The sequence below is a fragment of the Anser anser genome (assembly GCF_964211835.1).
Source record: "Anser anser genome assembly, chromosome: 7".
In the NCBI taxonomy this organism is placed as follows: Eukaryota; Metazoa; Chordata; class Aves; order Anseriformes; family Anatidae; genus Anser; species Anser anser.
The window spans coordinates 28,437,718-28,450,710 of record NC_139727.1 but is presented as its reverse complement, the minus strand read 5'-3'; the positions used below and the strand labels follow the sequence as shown (position 1 = coordinate 28,450,710).

Here is a 12,993-nt window from a genome sequence, read left to right as displayed (position 1 = left end):
CCTTCCTCTGCCTTTCCTTTTCTCTTCCCTTCCGACTGCAAAATAAAACAGACAGAAGTAATTTCCCAGTGAAGCAGTGCAGGCACAGAGCAGGGCCTGGCAGACACAAGACACTTGCATTAGACAGCTCCTGGGGAGATGCAGACGTGGAGGGGGGAAGCTGTGGAGCCCCATTTTCCATACGTGCCAGCAGAGCAGAGGTGGGGCGTCCTGCCTGCTGCAGGGAGGAGCACCCAGATGCCCCGCTGCATTTGCAAACAGGATCACGGAGCCCTGCCAGCAACTCCCCTTCCTGCCAGGCCACAGATTGCTCAGGGCAGAGCACAGCTCTGGCAGCACCTGCATCAGACAGCTAAGGAGACCGGTGACAAGGAGACAGCAGAAATGAGGATGTGGAGAACAGAGAGAGGTTTAGCAAACCAGAAACAACGCAGGCCCTATGGGCACAAAGAAGAGCAGGAGAAAGCAAACCCTGAAGTTGGGCAAGCAGCAATATGAGCAGGAAAAAAAAAATGGTTGAGTTTTCTGCTTTAAATATTGGGGTTGTCAGAGCGTGTCGGTGAATAACTGAGACTTGCTGGCACCGAGTCTCTGCAGAGGGGGGCTGAAAGAATGAAGTAAAGCGAAGACGTGGCTTGGACCCTGGTGGGGGGAGGAATCACTTCAAGATGGACAAGTTTCGGATGATCTTCCAGTTCCTCCAGTCCAACCAGGAGTCCTTCATGAACGGCATCTGTGGGATCATGGCCCTCGCCAGCGCCCAGCTGTACTCAGCCTTCGACTTCAACTGCCCCTGCCTGCCGCGCTACAACCTGGCCTACGGGCTGGGCGTCCTCCTGGTGCCCCCCCTCATCCTGTTCCTGCTGGGCTTCGTGCTGAACAACAACGTGTCCATGCTGGCGGAGGAGTGGAGGCGGCCCCGGGGCCGGCGAGGGAAGGATGCGGCCGTGCTGCGCTACATGTTCTGCTCCATGGCGCAGCGCGCCATGATCGCCCCGGCCGTCTGGGTGTCGGTGACGCTGCTGGATGGGAAGTGCATCACGTGCGCCTTCTGCACCTCGCTGCCCGTGGGGGCCCTGGGCAACGCCAGCCACCCCGGGCTCTCCCAGGGGGAGGTGAAGCGGGTCCTGGCCCGCATCCCCTGCAAGGAGATCTACGATGGGCAGGAGCTCATCGCCAACGAAGTGGCCGTCAGGTACCTGCGGTGCATCTCGCAGGTAAGAGGCGTTGTGACCGTGCCCTCGCTGGTGGCTTAGGGTTAGGCACTGCCAACCTGAGCTTTTCCCTCGAGGGAGTCTCTCTGCTGAAATAAAGCTGCAGGAGGAGAGACAGGCAGTTTTGCGGGGGTATGACTTGTTCAGACTCAGCCCCACTCACACTGATAATTCGGTCCCTCCTCTTCCCTGTGCCAAGCTTATGGGTGCTCACAGCAGCCAGAGCTGCTTAGGGCAAGGTCAGAAGGGGTTGACGTGGTCATTACTCCATGGCTGCCACCCGCTCTCGTAACCCACCAGTCACCCATGGTTGCTCTGGCTGCTTGTTATAACTTGTGCAAGCGACGGGCTGATAACCATCTATGCCGCTTGCTGCTTACTGTGAAAGAGCTGGCATGTGTTTATTAACCACACCAGGCAGCAACAAATGAAGAACTGCCACTAACTGCTTGTCCTGTGCTTAATTCTTCTCAAGCCCTGCCTCTGGCCACAGTTGGAGACAGGATGGTCCAACCCACTCTGACCACTCATCTTGCTTAAAAGCTCCTTTCCCTGCCCCCCTTAGGGAATATAGGAATTAATTATCCCCATTTTCAGAACAGAAATGGAGTCATGGGGTCTTCTTCCAGACAAAAGAAGATTTCCCTGGACAGACCCCAATTCCCAGCTGCCAGGAAGCTCTGGGTGCTGCGGCACAGGGGGTGCTGCCTGGACAGACCCCAGCCAGGTGGATGTTCAGGGCTGCACCTACAGCGGGGTCACCTCATGAGCCGTGAGCACACACTGGGGCTGGCTCTGCCCTCTTCTGTCCCTTCCTGTCACATCCCATTATCAGGGCAGCCCATTGCCACTGATCCCAGTGAGCACAAATGTCACAGAATTCCAACAGCTTGGGAAAAGGAGGTCTTTATGGTCTGCCCATGATGGGTCTGGTCTCACCCCTCACCCCTGCAGGCCCTGGGCTGGTGCTTCATGCTGCTGATGACCACGCTGGCTTTCTTGGTCAGATCCCTCCGGCCCTGCTTCACCCAAGCCGCCTTCCTGAAGAGCAGGTACTGGTCCCACTACATCGACATCGAGCGCAAGCTGTTCGACGAGACCTGCACCGAGCACGCCAGGAGCTTTGCCAAGGTCTGCATCCAGCAGTTCTTCCAGGGCATGAGCACGGACATGGAGGCTGCTCACTGCCACCTGCCCAAAAAAAAAACCACGGATGATGGGGAAGCTTCCGAGAAGCTCTTGGGCATCACTGACCAGGGTACCATGAACACGGCCCTGAAAAGCTGGCACAGGTGTAAGCCCCCGTTGCACCTCCACCCAGGTGGCCCCCCCCATGGCAACGGCTGGGCTGGGGAAGGGCAGCCCCCCCTGCGGCCCCCCCCAGAGCCCCCGGCACGTCGGAAGGAAATGGCTGCCTACTACAGCCGGGTGTGAGCGGAGGCAGAGCCGCGCTTTCGGGAGAGGGGCTGCAAGGGGATGTGCACCCAAAGGGCAGTGCTGGCACCCAGGTGATCCCATCTGCTCCACGCATGCAGCTCTATAGCCTGGGTAACGGGGGCAAGGAGCTTTGGGCTGCCTGAGGCTGTGATGGATAAGCCCTGGGGGTGCCAGTGGGCACGACGTGTTGTGTGTCCCATGTCACAGGTTTGTGTGGTGGCAGTTGCTGAGGTGGATGATGCCAGATGTGCAAAACTTCCTTTCTTTTACCACGTGCACCTCCAACCCTGTGACAGAGCTGGAGCAGGGACAGCTCCTTGCAATGCTGGGCAGCATTCATGGGTTTGGGCACTATTAAAAATTCTCCCCTAGGGAATCAAGCTGGGGATGGCCCTCTCATGCTGAGACATGAAACCCCAAAAGTCTTCCCATTACCATCTCTATCTTACTACCCCCCCAGACACACACACAGTTTCAATGCCATGAGAAACTTAAATAAATTTGACCCCAAAAATGAAATAAATTTGACCCCAAAAATGAACTAGCAAAGGGGCGTCCCACACCGCATTACCCATGACGAGAACGATGCAGTCGGGTGTCACAGGTACAATTCAAGCAGGGGGCTGCCGAGACAAGGAGAGCAGCTATCGCTCAGCAGCACAGAGGGTAGGTGCCAGGCTGACCCCATGCCATGGATTTTTGGCAGGACGGTCAGCCCATCCTTGTAGCTTTACCTGGATTCCCCCCCAGCACACAGAACGACGTTACAAACAGCCCGGATGTTTGTTTAAGGAGCTAGCAACAAATAAATAATTCAGGCTTGCCGTTCCAGCTCTGCGCTTAGGCACGAGGAGTCATAAAGGCTGTTTACAAAAGCTGTTGGGGTTTCTTTATTTGAATACAATGACAAGGACCTGAGGTGGCACGCGGAGGCTGGCAGCGAGCTGGCCGCGGCCTGTGGTGGAGCTGGGGGGGCCGTGTCAGCTGTGGGGAGGCAACACCGTCCCTGTGCAACACCGGGTGGGCGCTCATTTCCCTAAAACCTGGAGGCCATGGGGCACAGGCCCTCAAGGTGACTATGGAAATCTCCATGTTCCCTGATGGCCATGATTTCGTTAGCAACGCGCAGGAAAAACCCTTTGCAAATACCAATTTCACCCCTGCCGCGTCCCTTTCTAAACGCTCATCCCCTTGAAATTTTTCCTACTGCGTTCTTGTTCAAACCGACCCATTATGGCTCACCGGTTACTGAGGTGACAGTCTTGCACATAAACCTTAATTACTGGCGTGTTACTCCACAGAGGCTGTGGGGAGAGGAGAACAAAGGACAAAAATGACAATGAAATTCTCCAAACCGCTCTGCGAGAGCAAGAACAAGCCCACAGTCAAGGCCAGGCTGAATCTGGCTGACTCCCAGGAGAAAGGAGCATGACACAGATTTATCATTAATCTTCACACCCCAAACTTTAATTAAGGCACCTGCCCAGAAATTAATAGGCACAAAACCTGATTTACAAAGCAAAGGAGATTAAAAGATAAAGGTGGTTTCCACTCCTATTATTTGCAGCTCAGCCCTGTTAGTGGCTCACCCCGAAAGGCGTACTCCACATCCCACCACAGCAGTGATTAGAATATGGGGCTGGCAGGCTCCACGGCAGATCCATCGAGATACCAAGGAACTGGTGTGCATTTGCAAAGAGAAGCTTTTGGAGTTTTAATCTAGATTTTGAAATCATAGCTCGGCCCCACACAGCAATTGGCAGAGTCCCCACAAAGCAGGCAGCATGTCCTCTCTGTGTTGGCACTTTGTCCTGGCAGCTTCTCTGGATTTGGGGGATGTATTTCATCACTTTTGGGAGCAGACACCTTTCTGGGGGACCCACTACGGCCCCTGTGGTTTCAGCTGGGCTGTGGTCCCACTGTGCAGGGCCTGGTTGGCAGCAGGGCCCCAAGCAGAGGTGTGGGACTGCCACAGGGCACAGCACATCCCAGCACCACTGAGCTGCAAAAAACCCTCCTGGGGCTGGGCAGGCGTTGAGGGGGCAGGTCTGGAGCCAAACCCACGTCTGGGGTAAGGAAGAGGACTCAGGCCAAAGATCACAGCTGGACTGCAGACATCAGGCTTGGCTCAGGTTTGCTCTAGGCAGAGGGGAACATGGGTGTTGCTGAAGGTCTTCCTGGGCTGAATACGTCCTCTGGGGAGGGCTGAGCTTAACCCTGAGGACATGGTGACAAGGACGCTGGAGAAAGAGAGTGGAGCCTCTGGCCTCTGCGACAGGCTGGAGCTAGAGGACAGACACCAAAGAGGAGGAAGAGATGCAAGGAGAAACTGTGGCGTCCTCCACTGCCTTGCAGGCATCAGACTGCAGAGGAAGTGGAAAGCGGAAAAGCAGAGGGGGCAGGAATGCACTGTGCTTGCCAAATTGTGGGCTGCACCCAGCCCCCCCATCCCGTCCCGGCTTGCCCCGGACCCAAACCACAGCACTGCATGGCAGCCATCGCTCCCCCCTGCTCGCCCCACGAGAGCGGGTCCGTCCCGAGCAGCAGGAAACGAAACCCGATGGAGCTCGTGATGCCGGTTTCCTGCTTCTCCCGAAAACCCAGCCGGACTGGCATCTTCCCCGCTGGCTCAGCCAGCTCTCAGGCACGAAAGCAGCAGTTCCTGTCCCTTCGCCTGGGACCAAGGGCTTCTTCTCCCGTGCTGCCCCTGACTGCTTAGCTCGAGTCCTTCCCTCGGTACCGGTGGGTCCCTCCAGCATCCCCTGGGGAGCATGAGGGCCGCATCCAGCCCCCAGGCTGGGGGCTTTGGTGTTTCCCCTTCATGCTCCAGCAAGGCATCCATCGCTCCCGTCCTCCAGGCAGACCCGGTTCCCTCCATGGCCAGCCTCTGCACAGCTGTATGGTAGATCTGGAAAAGGACGATGTGATTTTTCCAGTGACTCATTCCCAGTCTTTCCTTTCCTTTTTTTTTTCTTTTTAAAGGCACATCCTCAGCCTTGCACCCAGCAGAAGCCAAGTGCCTGCTCATTGCCCCACCCAAGCACAGGGCCCGAGAACAACCCCCGCCCTCCTCCCAAAAGCTGACAGCCGAGGGCACATTGCAGACTGAAAAAGGAAGCTGCCGAACTCGAACGCTGATTTTACCCACTTTCACTTTGTCCATCAGCCTGGCCAAAGCTGGACACCCCCTCTGCGCAGCCCCCCTCGCTGCTGGGAAAGCCCCGCACCCGGAGCCCGCGCGAAAACCACGCGAGTTGCTGAGAAAGCTCCAGAACTGATTTCAACAGCTTTCCAAGTAAGTGACTTCATTTTTTACTTGCTTTCATGGATGCTTCAGAAAGACTAACGCAGACTTCTAAACAACGATCTGCTGAAAACAACTTTTCCCTTCCAATCCTACCCCACCCTCTCCTAGCCAGGTAGCTTAAGCCAGAATCAAAGGAAGGAAGCCCCCACACTCCCAAAAAAAACAACGTAACTTTGCCAGCTCCTCTTATTTTTGCTTTGCCTGATGCCAGACTCTGGCAGGGAGGTTGCAAGGCCTTGTTTATCAGCAGTGGTTGCTTCTCTCCCCAGTAACAGGGCTTTGAACCCTATGCACCAGTGCAAGTTTGTGGGTTCGGTGCCCTGCTGCAAAGGCTGCACGCCATGAAGCATGGCAGCCCAAGCTGCAGGCCTGATGTGCCGTCACGTGGCTGCAGTTTTTGGCTGGTCTGGCTCCTTTAACACGGGAGTTTTGCATATGGAAAGCTGGGAAGATGCAGGAAGAAATTAAGGGCCTTGGCTGCTTATATTTGAGCTGTGTGATAGCATGGCTTTAAGGGGATTGCTGGGGGTTAGACAGAGAAGGGAAACCAGGCCAAATTTCTGGCTCACTTCCCCTTTGCTTCCCTGTGGAGGAACCAAGCAAAACAGGCTTGGGGGGGGGGGGGGGGGGGGGCAGAAGACACACTAGAGCACAAGATGGATTTAAAGCACAATGCCTGAGCAAGCATTGTAAAAGAGACTATGGCAAACCTTTGTCTTGTCTGCACCAATGCCACCACAGCCTTTTCTCTGTGGGGGGGGGGCTGGCCCAGGGCCACCTTGCCCTGTGCACGTTGTGGGGGAGATGCTTCATCAGGGAAGATTCAAGGGTAGCTGTGCTGTGCGTGGGTCAGGGCTCTCCAGGAGCTCTCTGCAAGGATGTGCACTGATGCTGCCACTGGAGGCTGTTAAGCACCCAGGTCCTTCCTGCCTCCAGCAAGCCACGGTGGCAGCAGTTCCCCTGAAGTCCAAGTGTTTCGTCACAGGGGTGAGGGCTTTCCCAGCAAGCAAGGTGCTTGAGGCTTCCCGAGATAAAACCACACAAGGGTGCAGCGTAGATACAAAGTAAACCAAGAAATTAAACACAGTTTGCAAGGCTTGGTTAGCACAGGGCAGGAGGAGTGGGCATCACTACACAGCTCGGTTGCACTCCCCACTTATTTTCCTGTCCTTCAGAAAATAAATAAATAAAAATCAGGGCATGTACTTTCCCCAGACTTGATCCTCACTCAGCACCAGTCCTACCCTGTATAACCAGTGTTGTACTGAGAGAAGTGCTGGAGGAAGACACACAGCACAGTGCATTGCTGGCACCAAGGTGTCAAGGGACAACTGAAGGCTGGTGGAAAGAGGCAGAGCCAGGCCTGTAGGCCAGAAGGGCACGTACAGTTATGTCAGCCAACTGTGGGAGAGAAGTATCATCCTACCACACCCAGTACTAGCAACAACTCCTAGGTAATTGTAGGCCAAGCTCTATCTGCATGTGGTGTTTGCATCTTGGATCATCATGATAAGATTCGCTTTCCCAGAAAGTAACGTCCTCTGCTGGCACCAGCAGTGCCCTCAGCACCTTCTTGCCCCGTTGTTGAGTCTCACACTAGGGGAATAGGGCTGCAGTAGCTTGGGGCTGCCACTCACACACACCCTGTCACTCACAGGGCAGCAGGACACCATCCTCCAGCGGGGTCTCGGTCCCAAGTTGCTTCCTCCCCCTCCCTTCTCCTGCCTCATCCTCCCACACCCCATCTCCCTGCACCCAAACCTGCCAGACGAACTAACAGCACCCAGAGGGCCCACCTCCTGCTGCCTCCCTGATGTACCTTAGGCTGTTACTAACTACTAACTCATCACATTTAAGGAGGGGGGGCAAATCCCACAGTGCTCACAAGGCATGCTGTGTGTGTGCCTGGACTAGATTGTGAGTCAGGGGCAGTGCTGGTGCCACATCCCAGCCCCAGTGGTCCGGTCCAGTTTCCCCAGTAACACAGCATCCTCCTTCATTGCAGGCTTGGGAGATCAAGCATCCAGTGGCAACACCCCTGGTAAATCACTTCTGTGGGAGGTGACTAAAGCCAAAGAAGGAAAGACGACGAACGTGCAAACAGCTGGGGAAGAAACAACTGTCCCCTTGCTAAGTCTTTGCTGCAGAAACATTTTTAGAGAATTTAGTGGGAAACAGAGTCTGAGTTTTCCCTTGTTTCTTAGGCTGAATCCCTCTTCAACCCATTTTGAAGTATCCCTGATATCAGCAGCCAGCTCCAGAGGTTGGGACACCAGCTGGAAGGAACAGCAGTGAAGGTGTTGTGCTCCCAGAACACTCCTTGCATGTCAGCAGGCCCAAGGCCACTTCACCCCACATCGTCGTGCCCCTTGGTGCTGGGACGTGGGCCAGCACGACCCCCCGCTGCAGCAGGCACCTCCTCTCATCCCCCAGCCCCAGGCCGAGATGGCCGCCCTCGTTGCCGAAAACTTCCGCTTCCTCTCCTTGTTCTTCAAGAGCAAAGATGTGATGATCTTCAACGGCCTGGTGGCCCTGGGCACAGTGGGTAGCGAGGAGCTCTTCTCAGTCGTTGCCTTCAACTGCCCCTGCTCCCCAGCCCGTAACTACATCTACGGGCTGGCTGCCATCGGTGTCCCAGCTCTGGCACTCTTCCTCATCGGTGTCATCTGGAACAACCACACCTGGAACCTAGTGGCTGAGTGCCACAAACGTGGCACCAAGAATTTCTCCACTGCTGCCACTTTCCTCCTCTTTGGCTCCATCATGGGCCGGGCGGCCGTGGCACCCGTCACCTGGTCAGTCATCTCGCTGCTGCGTGGGGAGGCTTACATCTGTGCCCTCAGCGAGTTTGTCAGGCCATCCTCCCTGGACAAGTTCCCAGCTGAGTACGGAGCCGAGGTGCTGGCAAGGTTCCCCTGTAAAGACATACCATCAAACCTCACCAAGTTCAGGGACGAGGTGACACGGAGGCTGAGATACGAGTCCCAGGTAGGCATGCTGGGGAGAGAGCTGCGTGGAGCAGGTAAGACTGCCTTGATACATCCTAACACAGCTTCTCTATTCTCAGCTCTTTGGCTGGCTGCTCATCGGGATCGTCGCGGTCCTGGTTTTCCTCACCAAGTGCCTGAAGCACTGCTGTTCACCACTGAGCTACCGGCAGGAGGCCTACTGGGCCCAGTACCGTGCCAACGAGGACAAGCTCTTCCGCCGCACAGCTGAGGTCCACTCCAGGATCCTGGCAGCCAATAACGTGAAGCATTTCTTTGGTTTTGTGGCGCTGGACAAGGAGGAGAAGGAGTTGGTGCAGGAGTTCCCAGTGGAGGGTGTCCAGCCAAGCCCCCAGTGGAACGCCATCACGGGTGTCTACATCTACCGGGAGAACAAGGGCTTCCCCCTCTACAGCCGGCTCCACAAATGGGCCAAAGGGGTGGAAGGGAACGGGCCAACCCCAGAGGGCCATGAAATGCTCTTTTTGGCTTCTTAAGACAGACAGACACTGGGAGCAGTTGCCCAGACTGCCTGTCAGGCCTATCAGTATCGGTGTGCAGCTGATGGATTCACTGGGAATATTGCTCCCAGAAGGATTACTTTTCTCAGAAGGTAAAAAGGGATCAACAGCCTCAAGGTAGAGGCCGATAAGCAATACGGTGAACTCAGGAACCCCTCCCTCGGAGACAACCATCTTGCCAATGATCCCAGAGATACAAGGGGAGCAAACAGCAGGTGCACACCTTACCTCCAGGCTGGTGGTGAGCCCTGCTGTCTAATCACCAGCAGAAACCTCAGGGAGCAAGAGGTGGGACCATTTCTAACTGTGACAACTGCAGTCCCACCCATCTTACCCCCAACCCCAGCAGGGCTAGCCCTAGCCTTCCCACACACCCACCTTCTTACGCCATTCTGCAGTGCCTGTTATACAGGAAGGTCATGGAGTGCTTTACAGACTTCACAGAGCAGGGCAAGAGGGAAGCAGTGGGTAAATACCTGTGGCAGCAGGGATGCAATAACAGCTGGGAAGGAGTGGGTCAGTAATACAGCAGCACGCCAAATAATCAAGAGACTAAGGCAGGAGGAATCACCAATATTCCTGGTATTCAGAAAGACACTCTGTAATTAAAAAGCTGAAATTTGGGTAGGACTCCAAACTCTCTTTGTCCTTATTGAAGTGCCTAACAATCTCTAATGAGCCCAAAGGGTCGCAGCCTCGAGTTTATAACTCTGGAAGATGGCACCATCAGCAGAATAGCTTTCAGGTAAGCTGGCTGGGTAGAGGAGCAGTACTCACAGTGAATCACAGCACTGTCTGCAGTTCATCGCATTGCTCATCCATCACTGGATGAGAGTCCTGCTTGTTTGTGTTGATGAGTTGCAGCAAGACCCCAGCCAGAATTAGTTATATACATATAATTATATATATACACACACATACATGCACACTGAGTAATTATACTTAACTGTATTAATAGAGCATCTTTCTTCCAAGGAAAAGGGGCAAGAAACTTGCCAGACAAAATACATGACGTGCACTCGCCTGCTGCATTGACAACGCAGCCCTGCGGTGACAGGAGACAGTGGGAATGGGATGAAGGGGGCACGGCCTTCTCCCTACTCTTCCACCACTGAACTTCCTTAAACTCCTTTCACTGCTTTAAATGGCCCCCGCAGCAGACTCTCTTTTAGGGACTCAGCTCTACTGAGAGAGAGGTACCAAAGAGGTATAAAATTACTGCCATTGCTGTGATGTAGTGCTGACTTCGGCCTACAGGCTATTCTTATGGTACTGCCGTCCCTTTTCACCCCGTACACCTAACACTTAAGAAGTGGCAGGACAATGGAGTTTGGTTTTCCTACTTGGACTGCTCCATTATAGATACAACTTCCATTTACACTATGCCTTTTACTGAAAAGCCTTGAACTGTTCAAAAACACAACTCAAACCCACTGAACTCAGAGGGGCTTAAGCACAAAGAGATTTGAAATAAACTATTAAATTAGTTCTTCTTCATTGCCTTCTGATTTTTTTTTTCCTCAGAGGGGCACAAAAGGCATATTTTAATATTCTCTTTGAACCCAAAGACTGGGTGTTTTTTCTTTCTGTTAAACATTCACATCTCTTCTAGTTTCTAGATAGAAACACCACATTTTAGTTTTTCCTGTATTAAGTAGTGCAGATTTTGTATGTCAGAACACACAATTGCAGCAAGGAAGACATATTTAGAAACCTTTTTACAAATATGTTCCCTTGCAAGAAATAGCTGGAAGGTATTCCCTCACTGAAAGGGAGGGCTATGCCTCTTAATGGATGATGCATCCCAGGACCCCTGCTCAGCTTCTCCACGTTTGCCTTGAATTTGTGGGAAGACCCAGCTCCCAACTGCACCATCAACTAATCTGCAGGAACGATCATATGCAAGTTAAAACTGCATTAACTTGAGATGAAAGAGTTAATTTGCATTTCTCCTCATTGGCCCTCAGGTGTAAACATGCATACACACATGCCACCCCCACACACAGGTCAGGAGATGCAAGGTAACTTGCTGAAACAGTAGCATATGTCTACTCTTCGTTTACTTCTCCTACCTCCCTTTATGATAGTCCTAATTGTTCCTTTGAACCATCTCCACTGCCACTTCCTCCTCCTCCCCCCTCTCTCCTTTAAAGGAAAGGGACAAGACATATAATGCTTGTAAAATAATTTGTTTATCCTAAGAACACAGCATAAGCACAGCCCAGCCTTTGCTCTGCTTGCTTTTCTCTCCTCACCATTAACTCCAGCTGCTTTCCATGTGTTGGGATGGGCCAGAGCCTTATCCATTTTCCCTCCCTCTTCTTGGAGAGGCTGGGCAGCTGACAGTGAGGAGTAGAACAAGTCCCTGCAGTCAGAAATACTTGCTTGCAATTGAAAGGACTTTTTCCTCCCTTCTTCTACAATTCTTAGCAGTTCCTGATAACACAATCCTGGGATTCTGAACCACCAGCACCCTCATGAACATCCCTGCCAAGGCAGTCACTCATTCTCCCCCAGTGACAACACTAAGGTGAGGTCAGTACAAGGAAGAAAGTACTGAAGGAGGAAAGGAATCAGGGCAAGAGCTACCAATTTGTGGGAAAGGCTGAGAGCAAAGGAAGGGGCGGGGAGCATAGACTTGATTAGCTTCCACAAAAAATATTCCAAGTAGGATATTAAACCTGCACAGCTTTTTACCACAGTGCAAGCAACCAGAATACCAAGAGGGAAGTTGAGCTGCCTGTCTTCCTGGCATGCCATATCACACAACCTGTGAGCTTGCACACACTCTGCTCTTCTTGCACAGGCTGACAGCCATGCCTACAGGTTGTCAGCTAGGGCATACTTCCCAACAGCAAGCTGTGTTTAAACTGGGCTCCTCCAGTACACAGAATTACACAAAGGTCTTTCATTTATCCTGCTGACAACTGTAGAGACAATAATAGCCCCAGTAATCATAAAGTAATAATACCTCAAAGGGATCTCGGTTTCTATTGCAACGCTTATTTACGTGTTCTGTTATGTAACTAATCCATCCACACAAAAAAATAAATAAATACCAGCACTGCAGCTGTGCTGTTAATACAAGAAAAGCAGCAGCTGCTAACTAGACGTTGCAAGCAAGCAGCCTCCTCCTCCAGAAGGGCATTGAGCATGAGAATATGTACAGTACCCTGCTCTCCCTGGAGGTAAGCAGTAAAATAACTTGTTTCTAGATCCCAGTGGATTTGGGAATGAAATAAATGCATAATCATCCAGCCTTGCCAACAATGGGCATTCAGAGATGTAGAAGGGTTTGATCCTGGATAACTCTGGTTTCAAGTTCAGAGTACCTACAATGAGTAAGACTCTTCAAGTTTGGTCTTTTGAATTTGGGCACCCACTTGCTAGCATTTGCACTGGATAATCACCTGCTTGCATACCCTGCTTTTCCCCTCACCTTCAGTTCTCCATCTATAAATTATGTGGATAATCACATACCCATCTTACCAGAGAGTTACAAGAACAAGGATAAAGGCACCAACACT

General features: G+C 52.8%; 2 protein-coding genes across 2 annotated transcripts; both read left to right on the top strand.

Annotated features, from left to right (window-relative positions):
* The first annotated feature begins 538 nt into the window (after positions 1 to 538).
* On the top strand, positions 539 to 2,797 carry CALHM1 (calcium homeostasis modulator 1). Its single transcript, XM_083845030.1, has 2 exons — positions 539 to 1,217; positions 2,169 to 2,797. The coding sequence occupies exons 1-2, from the start codon at positions 669 to 671 to the stop codon at positions 2,646 to 2,648; spliced, it is 1,029 nt and encodes a 342-aa protein (XP_083701156.1). The 5' UTR covers positions 539 to 668; the 3' UTR covers positions 2,649 to 2,797.
* A 5,463-nt stretch (positions 2,798 to 8,260) lies between these two features.
* Positions 8,261 to 9,584, top strand: CALHM2 (calcium homeostasis modulator family member 2). Its single transcript, XM_083845032.1, has 2 exons — positions 8,261 to 8,946; positions 9,026 to 9,584. Exons 1-2 carry the CDS (start codon positions 8,404 to 8,406, stop codon positions 9,440 to 9,442), a joined length of 960 nt encoding a protein of 319 aa, XP_083701158.1. The 5' UTR covers positions 8,261 to 8,403; the 3' UTR covers positions 9,443 to 9,584.
* Positions 9,585 to 12,993: the final 3,409 nt, after the last annotated feature.

Bases quoted from the DNA above. Each gene is read 5' to 3' on its own strand.
- CALHM1 (XM_083845030.1), top strand. From the start codon at position 669: ATGGACAAGTTTCGGATGATCTTCCAGTTCCTCCAGTCCAACCAGGAG. The intron at 1,218-2,168 runs GTAAGAGGCGTT...TCACCCCTGCAG, and splicing joins ACCTGCGGTGCATCTCGCAG to GCCCTGGGCTGGTGCTTCAT.
- CALHM2 (XM_083845032.1), top strand. From the start codon at position 8,404: ATGGCCGCCCTCGTTGCCGAAAACTTCCGCTTCCTCTCCTTGTTCTTC. The intron at 8,947-9,025 runs GTAGGCATGCTG...CTCTATTCTCAG, and splicing joins GGCTGAGATACGAGTCCCAG to CTCTTTGGCTGGCTGCTCAT.